Below are 22,080 nucleotides of genomic sequence, written 5' to 3'. Positions count from 1 at the left end.
CAATGTAATAGGAGCACTGCTAGCTGGTTGTACGCACAGCATTTCCCACATCATCCAACTCCACCACACATCCTGTTAGCCAACATGAATCAGTGGTTGTGGGAAACAGGTTCCTTCAATGTCAACAGACATGACTGTGGAGCTCAGTTGATTATCAGGTTAGTATTCCTCTTTTGTAATCAATGATCCATGCTTCATCACCACTTTGGTGTTTTTCTTCCAGTTGTTGGCAAAGTTGATAACCTTGGCCTTTCTCATACATGTAGTTACAGAGAAATGCCTTTGGAATTATTGTTCACGGCTGCGATTAATTCCAATGTGCTCACCAGTTTGCCACAGGTCACATTTACTAGTCGTGGGAAGTTCCTTCCATCCTTTTTGTTCATGGATCTGAAGCAGTCTAACCTGGTAATTTTTTGGAATTGAAATTACATTTTTCATTTAGTTTAGTGATATCATCCTTTAGCGCTTTGGAAGGACTCTCCGTACTCTAGACTTCGACAAGGAGGTGCTTTGTTGGGGCAGTGAGAATCCTTCTGTTAGTACCCGTGGCATTGCAAATGCCATGGATGTCCCTCACTCCAGATACCTGATAGGCTCTGCACACCAATCAGCTCCATTCCTGGTATCAGAAGGTTCATGCACTGGACCCAACCAATTTACACCACAGGTAGAGTTCTGTAAGTGGTTCAGTCAATGCAGTGTAGAAGAGCCTCAATTTTCAGAACTGGTGCTGTTCACTAATGAAGCTGTATTCACTACGAAATGCATGTGGAATTGTCAAAACAACCACATTTGGTCCGGGGACAACCTGTCATCACTCATCGCTATGTATTCCAGAACACATTTGCCGTCAACATGTGGGCAGGCATTGTTGGTGATGAGTTGATTGGACTGTATCATCCTTCCACCCTTCCTGAATGACCCAATGTTCCTTGATGTTTATGATTAGAAGAGAGGATGCACACACAGAGTGTTTCAGAATACCCATTACAATACATCAAGTTCCTTGCAGGAACTTGATATTTCTACAAAAGACACTGCCACAGTTATTGGAAAATGTGCCATTGCACATTAGGCAACACACCATTTCAACACGACAGTCTGCCACCTCACTGTTCATGTGAAATCTGACACTATCTCCACCAAACATTTGGTGGGTGATGGATTGACAAAGGTGGCCTGGCCTGCAAGTTCACCAGACTTAACTCCATTGGACTTTTTTATGCGGGGTCACATGAAGTGTGACATGTACAATATCCCTGTAGAGTCAGTAGATATGCTGGCAAGGATACTGATTGCAGTGGGAGAGACCAAATCATGCCAAGTATTTTTGAAAGAGTGAGCTAAAACTTGCTATGCAGATGTAATGCATGGAGTGAAGTTGGTGATAGCAACTTCAAGCACCTTCTGTAAATGTTTATGAAATTAAAATGAAATTTACTCTGTGTCTAATGTTTACATTCTTTTGTTGTGTCCCATCTTACGATTTCTACTCTAATCTTACAAATTCCTTTTATCTATATTCTTCTAACTTCTATGCCCGAGATTTTACCAAAAATTAAACCAATATCTAAGTTATTGCTCCCCGTAGTACCACTAATATTTGTATTTATACTGCGCCTTTTGGGATATTTAGTTTAGGATATTACATACATAAACAAGGAGAAAGAACTCAAATATATCTGAAAGTGTAACTATTGCAGTCGTGACACTTAACTCGAATCTCAACTTAAATTTTCTGCGTGACTAAGTACAATATTTTCAAGTGGTTATCAACTGCACCATTTATGTTGTCATAAATAGGGAGAAAGTCAATCTCAAATATATCTCTTAGTATTTATATATTATTGCAGTCGTGACGCTTAATCTCTTTCCTCAACATTAAAATTTCCCGCGTGATTAGGTACGATGATTTTAAGTGGTGCATGGGATTAGCAACATCAGACAACTCTTTTATCATTGAACAAAAGGTTTATTAAGTTTCTAATCATGGTACAATTCAAATACTAAACTAAAATACTTATAGACTAACATTAAATTATTACAAGCAATATGGCTATTTGTGATTATGCCGCCTTACACATTAATTCATAAATTCACCTGATGTGAATAAATTAGATCAATTCACACTATCTGATTATTCATACTGAAGTAGATTAACAAATCATTCACTGCTAACACATACTTGTGACATTTCAATTATTTTATACATTACATTAGGCATTCAATTCTTAGGTACGTAATTACTTAATTCACACTATTCCGTTATACCGTTATTTGCACTAACACACAATTATGTCATTTAAATATCTTGTGCAATATAATAGACATGCAAAAATACCTTAGGACTCTTAATCATTCACAAATCTTTAACACTAGTCAATCTACACATAACACATTCTATCATATACTAAAGTCCTAGTAACTTCAACAGTTCTGTATTGGAATCACGATACTTTTCACAGACAAATTTCTAGCTAACATAGGTTATGATTTTCAGTACCTTTCTTGAGCTTTTCGTATGGGCCTTTATCCCTTTCCAAACGAACCTCTGGTATAACTTCTCGTAACTCTGGAATACTTTAACACACATATATTTGCTCTACTATTAGCAACGAGGACATCGATCTCTTTACAGCTTTCTGCTTTGCATAGTTATCGCTAGCGTCGAAACGAAGAAGATCCCTCCTTCTCTAGGACTCTATGGCAATTTTTCCTTTGCTTCCTACTCGGGAAAACGGGAATCGAAATCCCGCTCACTTTCGTTTCTGTGTTGTGACGAGGAGATATCACCCCTGTCGCCACTCAGGAAAACCCCGTGAACTCCACCGGAACCAAAACCAAACTCCAAGGCCAAAAGCGACTATCCAAAAAAGGAGTTTCTTTTTCTCCATGGGGGTTACCAACCCTTTTATAGCTGCTACCCTAACGGCACCTTTTCTTACTTCCTTTCTACTCCTTCTACTTGTTTTTTAATCATCGACCAATTAGGGTGGCATTTTCCCGCCAAATGTCATTTGATCGGCAAGCCTGTTCTCAATGTTTCAATCTGGGGATCAGCCCTAAGCGATAGCTTTGCTTTTCTTGTGCTAGCCTGACTTAATCCCCTTTCAAACTTTTTCTATGAATTCTACTTAATAACTTAATCTCTCACATAACGTATTTTATGACTCACCCCTTTCTACTTATTTACTTAACTCTCATTTTTAATCGTATTACAATATTAATCTATACTTTCCTTTGTTAGCTACTTATTTAGTTAGAATTCCTTATTTTAAGTCATATTACAATATTAATACATTCCTTCCTTTATCAGCTACTTTAACAACAACCTTTATGTTTTATACATTTTACTGGATGCAAGAAATTTTTCATTAAATTTTTCATTTTTTTATGCAGGGGTTTTAATTTATGATATTTATTCTTCATGTTACACCATGATGGCTGAGAATACTATATTCCTAAGATATCAGGTGTAACACTTTGTGATGTGCACATGAAATGTTTTCAACCTGTACCTTTGGGGACATGGGTTATTAATCAAAACCTGACCCCCCCTACATACCCTAGAAATTTGTGATGGGTATTCTGAAACACTATGTGTGCATGTGTGTGTATATCTTCTCTTCTAATCATAAGCAGTGCTTTAGAATAAGTCAATCAAAATGTGCTCCTCCTTTTAATGCTTTCAAAAGTAATTTGTTTCTTCCACCAAGTGAAACTACAGTAACAGTTCTTAAGTAGCTGAATATTATTGAACAATCTGTAAATACTCTTTTTAAGTGTTTCATAACAGTCTTTTTGCCAGTTTGATATCAGCAACATGCAAGTGCCTGCTGTGTCTACTGCAGAAAGCAGAGATAGAAACAACAAAACCCAATGACTGTACGGACTTTGCTAAAGTAGTGCTGTCGACCAGAACTGACAAATCCAATGATGTCGCAGCTGAAGACTAGATGTCCGGGCCACAATAAAAAAACAGGTCTTTTGTACAATAGCAGGGTTTTTCCCCCGGAAACTCGGGTTTTTCATCCCGCATAAAATCGGCCCTTTAGAACACACACAATTTACAGACAAAAATACTAGCTGTGGTAGTGGTGGTTGTGGGCAGTAGATGGCATTGATGTAGATGATTGGTAGTAGAGGTTCGGTGTAGTAGTGGAGATGGAGTGTTGTATAGTAGGTGTCCTCCCGTGATGAGTCTTCGGACTCCTTGGAGGTGTCACGAATATTAATAATAATAATTGTTGATGATGGCAATATTTCCTTGCTAGTTGTGTAAAAACTGATGAATCAGCACAAACATTTTGCATACATGAACCAGCCTTTTTTATGCTCACTGTGCCTCCCTTGAGTAAAACACACTGATTTCCTAAAGCAGTGCCTTATCACTATTTACAAAACTTTCCACAGTAAAATTAAATCAACAGAAGCCAAGCTCAAACAGATTCATGATCAGCTGTATGATGAAAAATCACTCTCCACAGACACCACCTAGCTCCGTAATCTCATTGTTCAGCAGTTCATGGCTCAATTGAGGCAAAGAAAAATAATATATTTATAATTCCACTATCCTAAACTTTCAAAGTGTAAAGGATGATATCACTAAACTAAATGAAAAATGTAATTTCAATTCCAAAAAATTACCAGGTTAGACTGCTTCAGACCCATGAACAAAAAGGATAGAAGGAACTTCCCACGACTAGTAAATGTGACCTGTGGCAAACTGGTGAGCACATTGGAATTAATCGCAGCCGTGAACAATAATTCCAAAGGCATTTCTCTGTAACTACATGTATGAGCAAGGCTAAGGTTATCAACTTTGCCAACAACTGGAAGAAAAACACCAAAGTGGTGATGAAGCATGGATCATTGATTACAAAAGAGGAATACTAACCTGATAATCAACCGAACTCCACAGTCATGTCTGTTGACATTGAAGGAACCTGTTTCCCCACAACCACTGATTCACGTTGGCTAACAGGATGTGTGATGGAGTTAGATGTTGTGTGAAATGCTGTGCGTACAACCAGCTGGCAGCCCTCCCATTACATTCAACTTCACCATACATTAACATCGTGTTGATGTATTCAGCATTCATGTAATTTGCCATTGTGCATTAATGTGATGTGTGTGTGAATACAACACTACATTATCATCACTAGGGAGAAGATTTTTATGGTTTCAGCATGAACTCAACCTGAGAGGTTGATTCAAACTGTTGATTGTGAGGGATGGACTCTACCAAAATGAGTCAATTTGTTTGCCAATAACCCATTTGTTGTGGTCGAGTTCATGATAAAATTATGTAAACATAATTTCCCTAGTCACTACAAATCATTTTCCAATGTTAATGGCCTGATTCATACCAGTGGCCGAACTCATGTCAGCACAGACTCAGAAACGTTTTTGACCTGTACCATTGCAGTGTTATGTTTGGGGACAAGGGTTCAAAATATTAAGCACTGTTTTTTCAAATGATGAAATTATATATCACCTAAAGACGTTCCCAAACATTCATACCTGTTGTGGGATTTGAGTCCATAGTCTGTTGGTTGAGTAACAGGTATGTTCTCCACTCGAACATCCTGTGATAGATAACGTTCAGCTCTTTTAAGAAACACATCAACAGATACCTTCATTTTCAATAATCGCTTGCCCATGTATGCTCTTATGTTATTATAGGTCTTTTTTGTGGTGATGGTTTAAAAAAAAAAGCTTTCTGTTGCTTGATTGGGAAATTAACTCTATTTGTCAAAAAATTATATTATTGTTTTCATCCATATTTTTTCCTAGCATAAATAAACAGCTGTTTACACAAGAAATGTTTTTGTGACTAAGTTGCTTACATAAAGAACATTTGACATTATGTCAAATTGCTTTTTGTAATCCAGAACACTCTCCTTTACTGGGTGGGTGGGTGGGTGTGTGCATGCACACACACACACACACACACACACCCGTGTGTTGAGAGTCATTTCTCAGATTACTTTCAACCTTTATTGAGATCACAATGGCAGAAGTCGTGTTTCTCATATATACAAGTATGATTTTTTTTTTTTTAAACTACTTGTGCATAAGAAATGTAACTGCTACCATCAAATTATTTGCACATCTGAGACCCTGAGCAAAGGTCAGACCAGTCTAGGATGTGATTCTCTATAATGTGTAGTGATGTACGCATCTTGTAAAGAAGATATATATATGTATATTTTTTTAATATCTGGTCCACACATGAAAAGCCACAAAACCTATAGCACAATAGTGCTGTATGGGGGCAAGAGGAATAGAAGGAGTCTGTTCACATTTTGCTTGAACAGCTGAGGGTTGTAATCTTTGGGAAAGGCAGAGTGGAGGAGACTATTCCATAGGACAGAAATAGATGGAATGAAAGAGGAGGCAGTGAAGTTGGGTCAGTGAGTTTTAAGATGGACTGTAAAAGGGTGTTGATTAACAGCGGCTCTTGTTTTAATGATTTTGGAGGAGAGTGGAGGAATAATAGTGGCCAATTCAGCAGAGCACTGTCCATGAAAATATCTGTAGAAGAGGTATAAGGCAGAAACTGAATGTCTGTGAGAGTTGGATCATTAATTAGCCAGATTGCCCTCTTCTGGATAGAATCAAGCAATCTTAGAGAGACTTTTGATGCACCACCCCAAATATATTCCATGGCTGGACAGATTTGGGCTTTGTATATAGAGTTAGCAGCTGTTGAAGGTGTGAAGTAGTGTCTTGTGCAAAAAAGTACACCAAGTTTTTTGGCAACTGCAGAAACTGTAGTTTCTTCATTTGATAGTATCAAGAACTTTCCGAACCTTTGGCTTTGAGTGGGTATAGGAATCAAAATAAAAGATACAAATGAACTAACAGTATATGAGGTATTAAGTAAATCTGATGTTAATGAGACCACAACATACCTGCCATTGCTACCAGTTTAGATAGAAGACTCAGTTTTTCACTTCGTATTCTACTGATTGGTATGGTTTCAAATATTTTCAATTTTTCACGTGAAATGTTTAAATGATTGCCAAGCAATTAAATTTTGGGTATAACTTCTGCAGGTATTAGCGTATGTAGTGCAGTTTTCCATAATCAGCCACAGCAACAGTTTGTATTTTCATGTTGTAAAGGAAAGGTGGGGAATTATTTTACTTTGGTGAATTAATCCAGACATTAATTAGAACTAATTGCAACTGTAATTTACTGTAATATGTTAACTAGTACCACTGTTACTTTATTTTTGCAAAATAAATGCATACAATTATTTGTATCAATGCATATACACATAGAAATAAAAGGTGGGAAACAGAACAGAGGTAGTGGCAGGAAATTATAAATGACAACTAGAATGGTAGCAATCATATATATATAAAGGAAGACATATATGAAAGAAAAGAACTACAAAAATAAAAAGGAAAATCTAGAATTAACATTTAAATTTCAAAGTGTTATGTTAGCTTAAACCCCATGAAACTCTAGTCAACAATAGGATTTGATGAAACATCAGCACAGATGCTACAAGAATGTTCAGCTGAACTGGCTATTCCTTTGACTAGATATATAATTTGAGGCTCAGAACAGGGAAAATTCCATAAGAGTGGAAAGAATGTATGGTAATCCCATTTCATAAGGCTAGTGCAAAGACTGATGTATCCAGCTATCAACCTCTAGGTATCTCTGGAGTGGTGGTGAAGATTTTGGAAAAGTTAATAAGAACTCATATACAGAAATGGATTGAAAGAGAATCTATACTTTGCTCTGAACAGTGTGGGGTTTAATTTCTTATGTTTTGGCAACTTGCTCACATTTTATAATGATGTTGCTGTTGAGTTAGACAAGAGGGGTGGATACACTATGATATTTTTTAACTTTTCTAAGACTTTTGACAGCATACAACATTGACGACTGTTGTATAATTGGAGAATATGTGATTTGATTATAAAATATTAACTTGGATAAGAGGATGGCTGACTGACAGATAACAGAAAGTGATATATATAGAGAATGTTAGTCTGAAAGATTTAAGGTAACCAGTGATGTACCACAAAGATGAGTCTTTGATCCATTGTTATTTAATCTGTACATTAATGACATTGGGAAGGATTTGACAGGGGGACATAAAGCTATTTGCTGATAATGCAAAGATAGACATGGTAATCACGAATGCAGCTAATATGCAGTACATGCTGAATAATTTAAGTAGGGTGTAATTGTGGGCATAAGAAAATGGCTATCGCTTCAATGTTAGTAAATGTAAAGTATGCACTTTGGTGTAATGAGATATCCACTGTCATATTATATTGGTGGAATTATGCTAGAAGAAACTGATCTACTAGGAATCTTTCATGAGCCATATACCAACGATTGCCAATACAATTCAGAAGATAATTGCCATGTTAAAACACCCACATGCCAAATTTTTGTCACTGGTGGACTTTTTTTTTTCTCTCCAAAATTGAAAATGGATTCAAAGGATGCTAGTTTGACTCACTAGAGGCCATCCAAAAGAGTGTGACTGCTGAGCTCAACAGGTGCCTACCAGTAGTGTTTTAAAAAGTTAACAAATGATATAAAGGTTGTATTGAGTGGGGGGGGGGGGTGATTATATTGAAAATTATTGATTCACCTTCCTACATGTAGTTGCTCTTTGTTTTTATACAAATTTTCTCTCATTTAACAGGAGTGCTATGTTTGTGAGGGAATATTACAAGATTGCCATGGAGATCATTCATAAACTGAAAAGACGGGTTACAAGCAGCCATCTCTGGAAGTTGCATAAGAGTGCAAAAAGCTTTTTTCCCCCTTAGTGTTGATTTATTGTAATGAGGAGTTTTCCCTCATTTTATATCCTATACATCAGTGGTTCTTAACCTTTTTTTGCCTGGTGCCCCATGCTCAATTTTACACTAGGTTAATGACTCGATAAGATAATTATAATATATTATTAGGCAAACCTAAATTACCATCAACCATGCATTGAGCTGATAGGTAATTAAAAATTAATGATTTTGATACAAATTAATTTTTACTCAAAAATGATGTAGACTTACTGTATTTAATAAGCCAATCATTAATGGCTGCCCTGAGCCTGATGAGATCTTGCTAATTTTTCAATATCAGTTTCAATATTCAATAAACGAAGTCTCAAGTCTCCTCCTTCACTTATTTGCAGTTTATTTCATTGCTTAGCTAACTGTTGCAACACGATGTTGAATCCTTTCTCGACCAAATGTGAAGATGGAAAAGCAATGAACAGTAATTTCATTTATTTATTGCCAAAGCTGAGGATACTTGCATTGCATGTTTGGCCAGTATCTTTCATACCCACGCTGTTGAAATTGTACTTGAGCTTCAAAATCATTTTTTAAGTCAAATTCTCACAAATTTGGATGAACAGAAGTGGCATCAGAAAGAAATGGATTTATGAAGATTCATGTTGCTTCCTTGCAATTTGATGTTAACCTCATTTAATTGGGTGAAAATATCAGAAAGAAATGTGATGTCAACCTTTTCCATTGTTTAGAACAGTATCGTAGAGATCATTACAACATCGTAGACAGTTTCCATTTGAGAGTCATCTAACTTCAGTGTGAAGCAAAAGACTCTCAAATTCTTCTTCATTTTCATGGCAAAGTTCCCAAAAATATGGGTATTCAATGACTGGGCTTTTATTTTATTCACTGGTTTAATAACATCATCCAAAATCTTATGTAGTCTGCTGCTAAGATGTTTACAGTTCTGAGATGACAATATCAATTTATGCCATCTGTTACATCAATCATTCTCTGTACAGTTTAAGAACCTGACGTCTGATGTGTCAACTGCTTTTCCCCTCCCTTCAGGCGGACTAATGGAGAATGAATAATGTAAGAAAGTGTTCATCACTTGTCATTAATGTTCATTCACTAATGCAGCATGAATAATTTGAATTACTTTAAAACTAATCTGTGTCTGAAAGATTCTGATAGAATCTTTCAGACAAAATTAAAATCTGAGTTTTTGACTGCTAAAATAAATCCCCTAATGCCTTTTATTCCCTTATAAGGAGTAAGCAAGGTTGTTTTAGTCCTGTAACTTTTGGAGACCAAGTGAGCAGTTCAATTTCCACCAGTAGCCAGTCAGAGATCGCTGGCCGAAGACTATCACTGATTTTAAGCAACATGCAGTGAAGAGATGGCAGAGAAGTGCTGCCATCTCTTGGTTCCTAACACATTTATTGTTTCAAATTGTCTCAGTTCTATGGTCAAGTTTCTTCAGTTTACAGGATGGAAAACTTGATTTCTTGGGAGCAAAAAAACCTGCTTGCTCATGTCAGAGATTGATTAACTTAGGAACCAATTGAAAAATACAGTCTCCACATGTCATTCATTATGAATATTTTGGGTGAGTGACATTAAGCTAATCTAACATCTTAAAAGTTAAACTTTAAACAGAATGAGAAAAGTTAGCAAAACAGATTTTTGATATCAGAATGGGAAGGAAAAGACTGAATCTAAGTGGATTGATGCAGTGAAGTGCCTTAAAAGATCAAAATATAAGATCTGACAGTATTGGAGTCTAATAACAGACTAATCGGGAAAAAAATTGTTGATAGGAAGTTAGTTATATTATGTAAACTTTTCATGTAGTACTATTATTGTATCTTGTAACATCCCTTCATTCTATCAGGTCATCCCAAAAGTAATGTCGTTTTTAGCATTAAGTTTTGAAAGGATATAAAAGATAAATCATTTGCTAATTTAATTGAGTAAATATTCTTCATTTGAATCAATAATACTCTTCCAACGTTGTGAAAACTTCATAATGCCTTTTCTATAGAATTCAGGAAGTTTGGAGGCAAAGACGTCGCATAGGCTCAATTTCAGTGCCTGTAATATATCGTATTGTTTTTCATTAATGAAATGTTGCAAACTTCAAGTGGTAATCTGAAGGTGCAAGATCAGGAGAATACGAAGGATGTGGAAGCTTTCCCCAGCCATGTTCCTCAATCTTAGTACAGGTGATTCTTGTACTATGAGGGCGGGCATTATCATGGTGAAAAACAACCCTTTCGATTGACCAGAGAACACCTTTTCTTTCAGTTTTTCATTCAATGGATCAAGTTGTTCACAGTATACTTCAGCTGTGATTGTTTGGTTTTGTGGCAAGAGTTCAAAGTGTATCATACCCAGTATGATACACTTTGAACTTTGGGGCCCAGGTGCAATTTTGTTATAAGGCCCTTTATGTAAAAGTGTTTTTTTATATATATTAAAAAGACAATAAAATCCTTAAATAATAACAAGTTTTTTCTTTATTTATAATTATTTAATTTGTCTAGTTAGTATTACAACTTACAATGTGATTTTTGAGGCCTCTCAAGACAACGAAGCACTAGGCACGTGCCTAGTGCACCTATTGGGTAATCTGCCACTGATTATACCAGCCATATCCTACCAAACACTTAACAAAACCTTCTGAGGGTGAAGGTCTTGTTTTGGCTGAGGTTTAGCCTGTTCCTCTGAATGAACCCACTGTCTTCAGCACTTAACATTCTTGTAAAGTATCCACTTTTCATCACCGGTTACTACACAATTCAGAAATGAAGATTGAACCTCTCGAGAATGCGGAGCAGTGCATTGGTTCGTGAGGAACCCAGTTGCTGAGCTTAGACACTATTCCAAGTTCTTGCAAATTGCAATGGTTGGTCGATGACAATGAATTAAGATCTTTTGCTAAATATTCAACAGTTTTGTAGCTAAATCTTCGACTGTTGCTTTCCTTCATGCTTACACAGTGATCAGAATACATCATGAAAATTATGGAAACAACTACCATGTTAGAGTAAAACTTTAGTTTAATATAAACCAAAATAAACACTCGATGTTTCGACCTTCACATTAAGGTCATCATCTGGAGTACACACATACAAAGAAACAAGCTGTACTACAATCTACATGGGATGCTAAAGTTACTGACAGTCATTAAAAATATTGGCCTGACCTCTGGTGGGTAAAAAACCTTACTACATCAAAACTAGAATCCTATTATTATTATCTATTAGGTGACAAAATTAAATTAAGCTGGAGAGCTACATGTTTACAAAAAGAAAAAAATTAATAAATAATAAATAAATAAATTATTTATATAAGTATACATATAAATTACAACCAACTGTATGGGTAATGGCCAATAAAAGTTGAAAAATTGCTTAGAATCCTGAAGTCAGGGTTTGCTGGAAATTAAGTGGGCTGAATGTCTGCCATCCAGATTCTTGGGATTTTTATGCCACCATTATTGTTAAGATTAGGGTGATTAATCAAAATTTCATAGGCTTCTTTAAATTTCCATTTATACCAGGTTTTTGTTTGATGTAATGAGCAGGTACTTTTCCAATCAATTTGGTGTAAGGTGTTAGGAGCATGATATGAGAGGCCTGCTTCACTGAAATTGTTAAATTTAATGTGTCGTTTGTGCTCTTTTTTACGGATAGGGATTGTACATCCAGTTTCCCCAATATAAGGTAAGTTACAGGCACAATAGATGCAATAAACTCCAGTATGTGCCAATGGATGGAAAGGATCCTAAGAGGAGTTGAATATGTTTTTTAATTTTAATGATGGCATTAAGATTATAATGGTATAGGATTCTATTAATTTTTTCTGATAACCCTTTAATGTATGGGATAGCTATGGTTTTACTGTAATCTATATTATTTTTTGATGAAGTTTTATGAAGAACTTTATTAATAGTATTTTTGCCATAGCCATTATTTATAAATGTATTGCTAATAATTTTTAATTCTTGTTTAAGAGCTTGTTCATATAGAGAAAATTGTTATAGCTGTGTTTTTGAGGGTGTTAACGACTCCAAATTTTTGCGAAGGGTGGTGATATGAGTTAGCATGTGTAGGTTTGCAGTAAACAGTGAAGGATAGACAGCCTGAGGGAAGATGTGTGACTAGTGTATCCAGGAAAGGGAGCAAGTTCAGAAAATCAGAACTAATATGCCTGATGTGCTCTTCAGTGACCTCCATAGTAATAAAGGGTTATTTAAACAATAACTTATGTATGATGTTCTTGCAAGGTGGAATTCCTTAGAATGAGGCTCCATCAGCTTATAGTCCTTATAAAGCTTTAAGAATTCATGTTTAGACAAGTTAAGACATGCTTGAAACAAGTACAGTATAAAAAGGATACTTTTGGGATGATCTGATGTATATCAGGAATTTGATTATGATGATTGAAAGACTCTGCAACCATATTATGTGATTTTATTGCCATCTGTAGTCTGTCTTTTGTTACTGCTAAAAAGTTGAGTCATTCAAAATAAATTTCATTTTTGTGAATTGATCATTATAAATTTCTGGTAGTATTTTTGTGCCAAATATTATGCCCATAACTTATGTAACAGCTTAAGTTTTAAATATATAATGTACTCTTGCCTGTCCAAGCTAATGGAGTGAGAAGAGTGCATGAATAACACAGGCCTGCAAAATTCGAGTCATGGAAAGTTGTCTGGAAACTATTACCTGTGTCTGATTTATATTTGACCTCTGATTTCAAATCTCTCTTCCATTTTTCTCTATCACGTAAGGATTTTTCACAAAATGGATCTCAATATTCCATAAACATTTTTGGAATGAAAGTATTCAAAAAAAATTTTTTAATTAAAGATTAATCTTTGGTACATACTTTATATTTCATTGTGGTGTCTTTTTCCTTCAAAGCTTCTTTTTGAACTTTTTCTGTGAAATTCTTTTCCCGGGTTGTCTCTGTGCAACATCCAGCAATAGTCCACCATCATATTGACATTCCACCTGCCCTGATACCTTCTTTCCATCTCCTTGATGTCTTGGTGGAATTGCTCTCCTTGCTCTTTGCTGACAGTTTCCAGATTCTCAGGAAAGTAGTCTAAATGAGAATTGAGAAAGTGCACTTTTAAGTCAGGGAACATCTCAAACCTTGAATTTCTGTAGCATGTCTTCCACAATCATTTTATAGTTGGGGTCCTTGTGATTTCCTAAAAATTTGGTCACCACCTCTTTAAAAGTTTTCCACACTTCTTTTTCAACAGTTGCCATTTTTTTCCCCGGAAATTTTGCACAGGTGTATTTAAAACACTCTCTTTCTTTCGACAAAGCCTTGACAAATTACTTCATCAATCCCAGCTTTATGTGAAGCCGGGATAAAAGGATTTTTTCCCAAGCAACCAAAGTTTTGAGTAACACATTTTTATTTCCAGTTTCTAATGTGACTCTTTCTGGCCATTCCTTCTTGATCCAATGTTGGTCTCGATCTCGGTTGTCCCACTTGCACAAAAAGCATGATAATTTATTGATTCCTTTATCCGATAACTACGATAAAGGTATTCTCTTTGTTAGGTGAATTTTTGCAACCTCTTGAAGCCATTACAAACACCACTTAAAACACAGTTAAACGAATTTTAACAAATGACATCAACACTATTACATGACACTACTTATAAACATTAAAAAAAAAATGCAAACACATTAAATTAAATCCTCACACTAACTTAGAAAATATGTCACCTTTCAGAGATATGATAACCTTAGTAGTCAACAACTAAAGTTCAACTAAAGAATCACACAAGAAAATGTATCTGTGACAACAGGGAAGTCGTGTTATCTCGGCAAATCAGATTCAAAGTAGTAGCCACCTGCACTTTTATCTGCATTCCTCCCTCCTTCCCTCTCTTATCTTAAGAATGAGAAGTTTTGTGGAAATTTCTTTATTTATCACAAAAAAGCACTTATACAACTAATTAGCTATAAATAAAAGAGAATGAAAATAAATACCAATGCCCTGAATTTAAATCCAAATACTACTAATAAAAACGATAAAATTAGAAATTGGGTAAATTGGTGGGTGATGGAATTTTTTCCGAACTCAGCATCTAAAAATCTATAAGAATCAATTATTACTTCTCAGACAACTTTTCCATTGCAGGCCTGTGTAATTGAAAAACATGGATACTTGAACAGCCATTAGCTTGCCTGTTGTTGAAGACTTAAGGGTGGTGACTGACCACTCACTGATTTTCAGAAAGTTAGGGTTAAAGGAGCTCTGCTTACTCCCTTTGAGGAATGAAATGTATTAGAGAATTTTTTTTAAGTGATACCAACCAATAGGTTATTTAGCTGAGTTGAAAAAGTCCTAGCTGCTCCAATTCTACAAGATGTGATTGAATGTGAGGAATTGGTCCTTCTTTATGAAGTATGATAAAAGATTTTTTTACAGGTAAAATGAAATGTCACAATTTTTAATTGTAATATTTCATTCCATCTGGGAAGGTAACCTTTGATTATTAATTCTCGAAAGCATGACACCCTTCTTATTTCTAAGGCTTTGGTTGTTGATTTATAACTTGCATGAGTATTAAATTTCACTGAAATTACATTTGCTTACTTCATTATTGTAATTCTTCTGTCTTACAATTATATTTCATACATAAATTGTAAATTGTTTCATGAAATGGATAGGTAAAGATAAATTATCATAGTTTAAGGAGTGAAGAATGTTTAACCATCTTTTAAAACAGCATTAAAATAAGTATTTTAAATGATTGAACTGCAAAAAAATATTTTTATAGTTATGAATGATTATAATTTAGCAGTGTTAATATAAATGCAGTAATAAATAATAGAATCACTGTCATAAAAGTACACTGTTCTACCAAAAGCATGAAACACCTTCTGATCAGAGAAAAATGGTTCTACTACATCATATCAAATTTTGTGGCATATAAAGCTTGATAAGCATTTTTGTAGGCAGTTTGCTCAAAATTCATTGCTAACAGCATTTCATATGGTAATAATAGTTAAAGATGATTTAGGGAAAATATGTGTATATGCTATTGTGCAACAATTAATTATTCTCAAGTCCATAGTTAGCATTATGGTGCAAAAATGGAAGTCCATAGGCAACTGCTAACCCCAAGAGATGATCAAGTAAACTTAAAATATTGACAAGAGCTAACACTTCTTGAGAAAGCTAACTGTTTAATCTTGTGGTCAGACCATAGAGAATGTTTATTTGGAGATGAAAGCAACCATAAGCAGTGACACGAGTTTTAATGACATTTGAAGATCTGCATGCATTGCACAATGTAAAATGACATTTTCAGTTAAGCATATTTATATTTTAGCAGTGTTAATGTAAATATAATAATAAACGAGGGAATTTTTATGTGAATACACAGTCACTTGACTGTGTATTTACATGTATTCTCTTGACATGGAACAATGCACTCTCAGAATTTTAACTGTTTCGCAATGGATAATCATCACTCCAAGAGTGATGAGTTATGCAACATATTCATGAAGTCTGATGTGTTTGGGTATGGAGGATGCCTAGAGACTGCTTTTAATTTGACTATGTGTCTCAGCAATGAAATTTGGAGGTGGCAATATAATAATGCGGTGTTGCTTCTGGTTATGAATTTGGTTTGCTGGTTGCAGCATATAGAATCATGACCTCTTATGTTTAAAATACAGTGCATTTCTTACATTGTGGCACTTTTATGGTAACTGACCCTTATGCTTCCCAATATGATAATGCCTAAAGTCACAAAACAGTGATTGTAAATATGCAGTTTGAAGATGAAACTCAAGATGAAATGGCCAGCATAGATCTCAGCCTGAACCCAATAGAACATCTTTGGATACTAGAAGTGGAATACAGAATTAGAGTACAGCCAATATGTCTTTTTTTTGTTTGTGGAACATTAATAATGTTTGCAAGGAGAAACCGAGCATAGCACAACCAACTTTCTACCAGAAATTACAAGAAAATGTTCCATGACACATTAAAACAGTTATTATAGCCAATGGTGGAACACATTTTAATTCTGTCAGTATATTGGCCTGTTTTATTTATACAGTTGACTCACAAAAATATAACATATTCGCTTTCTATAACAAACTAATGAAAAGTCTCAAGCATGGTATCAATAGTATTATTATTATTTGACACCTAAAGACTCATCAAGGGAGGGCACCTGCTCTACAACTCTATCTCCACCAACTGACCACAACTATACCAACGGCATCTACTGCCGACCACCACCACTAGCATTTCCACAAAAAATCACAAACACATCCATGCCCACGGTGGTATTCAAACTTGCAGCCTTTTGGCTGGAGAGCGGATATGCTAACCACTCAGCTAGCCAGGCTAGTAGAATGCTATGCTAAAAGAAATTCTTCTTCTTCTTCTTATTGTGCTATCTTCTATCGAAGGTCAGCGACCATCTTGGCGAACAAACTGCGCTCTTGTGCTAATCTGAGCAGTTGTGCACTGCTCTTTCCTGTCCACGTCTTGATGTTGTCAAACCATGATATTCTTTTTCTTCCTCTAGTTCCTTTGCAACCAATTCTTCCTATCAAAATAGTTTATAGAAGTTGGTATTTGCTGTTTCTTATGATGTGGCCAAGATATGATGTTTTTCGTTTCTTGATTATTTGTACAAGATGTTTAGCTTTGCCAATGGATTTTAAGACATCTTCATTGGTAATTTTTTCTGTCCATGATATCTTTAGCATTCTTCTGTATAGCCATATCTCAAAGGCTTCGATTTTCTTGATGGTTGTCACCTTCAGTGTCCATGTTTCAACTCCATAGAGCAAAATAGACCACACGTAGCATTTCAGCATTTGGCATCTGACTTCCATGTTTAGGTCTTTATTGCAGAATAGTGTTCTCATTTTCATGAAGGACTGCCGTGCAACTTCAATCCTTGTCTTTATATCTATTTCTGGATCCCACCATTCGTTAAGCCAGCAACCAAGATATTTATATCTTGACACTTGATCAATATTTTTCCCATTGAGTGTCAGTTTCATTGATGAGGCTGGATGTTTGCTGATAATCATGTATTTTGTCTTGTTGATGTTTATATTTATTCCCATTCTTTGGCTTTCTATGTATACTCTGTCAATGAGTTTTTGGAGATCCATAATATTATCTGCAATTAGCACGGTGTCATCTGCATATAGAAGGTTGTTAACAATCTTTCCATTTATTGTGATTCCCTCTGAACATTCTTCCAATGCTTTTTTAAAGATTACCTCTGCATATATGTTGAACAGGAGTGGTGAGAGCACACATCCTTGTCTCACTCCTCTTTTGATGTTAATATCACTGGTGGTAATGTTGTCTAATTGAACGGTAGCTGACTGATTCCAATACAGATTTGTTATTAGTCTTATGTCTTGTTCGTCTAGCCTTATTTGTTGAAGGACTTCTATTAAGTTAGTGTGTCTGACTTTGTCGAATGCTTTTTCAAAATCTATGAAGCACATAAAGACAGATTTCTGTTTTTCTATGCATTTTTGTATCAATATTTGGGTACAGAAAAGGGCCTCTCTAGTACCAAAACCATTCCGAAAGCCGAATTGTGTGTCACTTAGAGTTTCTTCACTTTTTCTATAAATACGATTCCGAATTACTTTAAAAAATATTTTTAATGTTTGGCTCATTAGACTAATAAGTCGGAAGTCACCACAGGAATTCGTTTTGGGTTTCTTTGGGACAGTGATAAATGTAGATTTGAGCCAATCTGATGGAAATTCATCACTTTCATATATTTTATTAAAAAGCTTTTCAAGAAGTTTGATGTTATCTTGTTCTATTAATTTTAAAAATTCTGTTTGCACACCATCTGGTCCACTGGCTTTTCCTGTTTTACTTGTTCGTATAGCATTCTCTATTTCACATTTCATGATTGCTGGTCCTTGAATGCTATCTTTTATATTTATAGGCTTCTGTCTAGTATCATTGAAGAGTTCTGTTACATATTTTATCCAAATCTGTGCTTTATTCTCTTCTTCTAGAACTATTTTTCCGTCTCTTAGAGACACTATTTGCTTTTTCCTCAGTTTTCCAGAAATTTCGTTGATTTTCTTATACAGATTGAAATTATCATGTTTCTTCTGAAGCAGTTCAATTTCAGTACCTAAATTTTTCATCCAATTTTCCTTGGCTTCTTTTATTTTTTTCTTGATGATGTTATGTGTTTCTGTATACCTGGCAAGGTCTTTGTTTTTGTACATTCTTCTTGTATCAGTAAGAGAAAGAATCTCATCTGTCATCCATTCCTGTTGTTTTATATTATTCACATAACCTACTTCTTCAATACTTGTGGTTACGATGGCATTCTTTAAACTATTCCAAAGAGATTCCACACTTTTATTTTCTTCTATGTTAATCTGTTGTAATCGCAGGTTAAGCTGTGTCTTGGCACTTTTATTTATGTTCGGGTCTTTCAGTTTTTGTACATCAATTTTCTTTTTCTTCTTTTGTGATTTTTTAGCTGATTTTAATCTAAGACATACTTCTACAACTATGGGATTGTGGTCTGATGAGATATCTGCTCCAGGATAAGTCTTTGCACTCTTTATACTACTGTGGAATCTTTTATTTATCAGTATATAATCAATTTGATTTCTGACAATGTTATGTTGTCAGAAATCAAATTGATTTATGAGGCGATTTCCAAGTGTACAGTCTTCTGGGTGGAAGTTTTAACCAGGTATTTGCTATTGTTAGATCTTCTTCCTGACAGAACTGGACTAGACGGTCTCCTCTGTCGTTTCTGGTGCCTAAGTCATGTTCGTCCACAATTTCTCCATCACTCCCTCTTCCCACTTTTGCATTGAAGTCACCCATCACTATGTTTATATCATGTTTCTTTGTTAGGTTTTTAATCGCTTTTAGGTGTTCATAAAACTCTTCAACATCTTCTTCACTTTTGTCAGCTGTGGGTGCATAAGCTTTCATGATATTTGTGTTAATGGGGTTTACCTTAAGTTGTAACAGCATTATCCTTTCAGAAAATGGAATCCAATTTATTACTGATTTATTGATTTCTTCATCTACTATTACAGCTACACCATGTCGATGTTTGTTCTCATCATTCCCAGAGTAATACATTGTCATATTATCTTGTTGACACTTTCCAGATCCTGGCCATCTTGTCTCGCATATTCCCAAAATCCGGATGCCCAGCCTCTTCATTTCTCTTGTGGCATTTCTTAATTTGCCAGCTTCATACAGAGTTCTGACATTCCAAGTTGCAATTTTAAAAGTGGACACCATTTTGAGCCCGGAGATTCTTCGCACCCCTGTCCCATTTAAGGGACACTGGGAACTTGGGGCCAATTGTAAGGGTTTGCTCGCCATGGTGGTTGTTCTGGAGATAAGGTAGAGCAGTATTTTCTCCGTTTGCTTTCTGCTCTGCAGTATTTCAGACGTACACAATATAATCATATTGCCATCTGTAAATCTCTGATCACAAGCTTTTCCGTCATCATTTGGCTTCATCCTTGTGTCAGTACTGACAATGCTGCTTCCCAATGTCATGGGCAGTGACCCCAGCAGGTGCTTATTTAATGGCAGCACTACTCGTCATGTCACCGAGTTGTCATTGGGTTTTGTGAGGTTTTAAGTGAAACAGAGTTGCCACTTCTGCTCCCCCCACGCCTTGATAGCTCAGTCGCTGTTGGTCCATGGCTGCTTATTCACCAGATTGCTCTGCTTATATCGCAGCTAGCCTCCATATCTGAAGGCTGTTCCCCGATCCGCCACCTGGGGACGCACCCGGTAGTAGTCAGCTCTGCCCCGGGCTAAAAGAAATTAACTATTGCAAACTATCCAATTTAAAAAAAAAAAAAAAAAACTTTCTTACGAGCTTACTATAGTGAGAGCTGACTGTATCTGCATGTGTCTTATGATATTTTGATAGGATAATGTATCTATCTTGATTACTAAACGTGTTGGTTCTTTGATTATGCTTATCACCATAATGAACTTCTAAGTAGCTCAAATGAGACTAATTTACTCTAATAGTACAGCTCACTCTCTCTCTGATATCTAGGCAATTTCAGAATCTTAAATTTTAGCATTTATATAAAATTATGCATGAAAATTGTAGAAAAACAAATTAGTCTTTAATTGCTGATGTTGAAGATCTGTGTATTTCAGGGTAATGATTTTGCTTTCTTGATCAGTTCTTTGGATTCTGTACCTGAAGATGGTGAAACACCAGATGTGTATGAGAGTTTGGAGGAGATTCATGTGCTGGCTTTAGCACACGTCCTTAGAAGACCTGTTATTGTTATTGCTGACACAATGCTAAAAGATATTACAGGAGAGCCATTTGCTCCTATTCCTTTTGGAGGTATATATCTTCCCTTGGAATATCCATGTTCTGAATGCCATCGTTCTCCTCTTTGTCTGACATATGATGCAGCACATTTCTCTGCACTTGTTGCAGTGGATGAGGAAAGTTTTGTTGATAAAGCACCCATTCTTCCAGGTAAGTAATATTATGAACTTTGGGTGCTTATAATGAAATTATCTGGATCCCTGCCAATTCTCTCTCTCTCTCTCTTTCTCTTCTTATATTTATCGTTTTACATTGTATTTCTTACTTTTGAGCATATTGTCATGTCTTTTCTCTTTTAATGATATGCATGTATAAAGGAAGTGTAGAAAATAGAAATCTTATAAATTAACTTAAAAGACTTAATCTTGGTGATTAGACCATTCACAAAAAAGTATAGTTATCTATATTGAGATCTCATCAAGTTGCACAAAGTGGTGTTCATGCTATGAGATTGTATTTTTCTGAAATCAGTAGCATTTTTAAGAGCTTGCTAAGTGTTCTTGACCTTCAGTGGGAATTGGTTACCTTTTGTGTTATGCTCATTTATGACTGGCCTCTAAAGAGAGAGAGATATATATCATGTGTTGTTGTCAGGCCAGTGAACATCCTGTTATTATTAGGGTTTTCAGTGACTCTACCATATCACTTCAGTTTCAGAAGAAAGAAAAAAATAAACATACATATCTATTACATACATTATTTTTAAGGTAAATATAGAATTCAGTCCTTCCAGAGTCCCAGAATGTGATCTTTTTTACCCCTAAAATATACACTGTTGTTTATAATATTTAAATATTATATTTAAATATTATATTTAAATATTATAAACATATTATTAACTTTACAAGTTAATTTATTTTGATACCCTTATCATGTAAATAGGGCCATTGTAACCGTGTTTAGCCTAATGGT

The 22,080-nt window shown here is 35.4% G+C and overlaps 1 protein-coding gene across 1 annotated transcript in view; it reads left to right on the top strand.

The window, feature by feature from the left end:
* LOC150098254 (OTU domain-containing protein 7B-like) overlaps positions 1-22,080 on the top strand; it is a 235,979-nt gene that overhangs the window by 185,281 nt on the left and 28,618 nt on the right. Inside the window, exon 10 of the mRNA XM_090406289.1 lies at positions 21,034-21,318. Within this exon, the coding sequence (XP_090262415.1) occupies positions 21,034-21,318 (285 nt within the window). The remainder of the gene's footprint in view (positions 1-21,033; positions 21,319-22,080) is intronic.

This window comes from Typopeltis vanoorti, chromosome 16 (genome assembly GCF_054136105.1).
Source record: "Typopeltis vanoorti isolate ZY-2024b chromosome 16, IOZ_Tvanoo_1.0, whole genome shotgun sequence".
Lineage (NCBI taxonomy): Eukaryota > Metazoa > Arthropoda > Arachnida > Uropygi > Thelyphonidae > Typopeltis > Typopeltis vanoorti.
The sequence above is the reverse complement of the archived record's forward strand: the minus strand, read 5'-3'. Positions and strand labels throughout refer to the sequence as shown.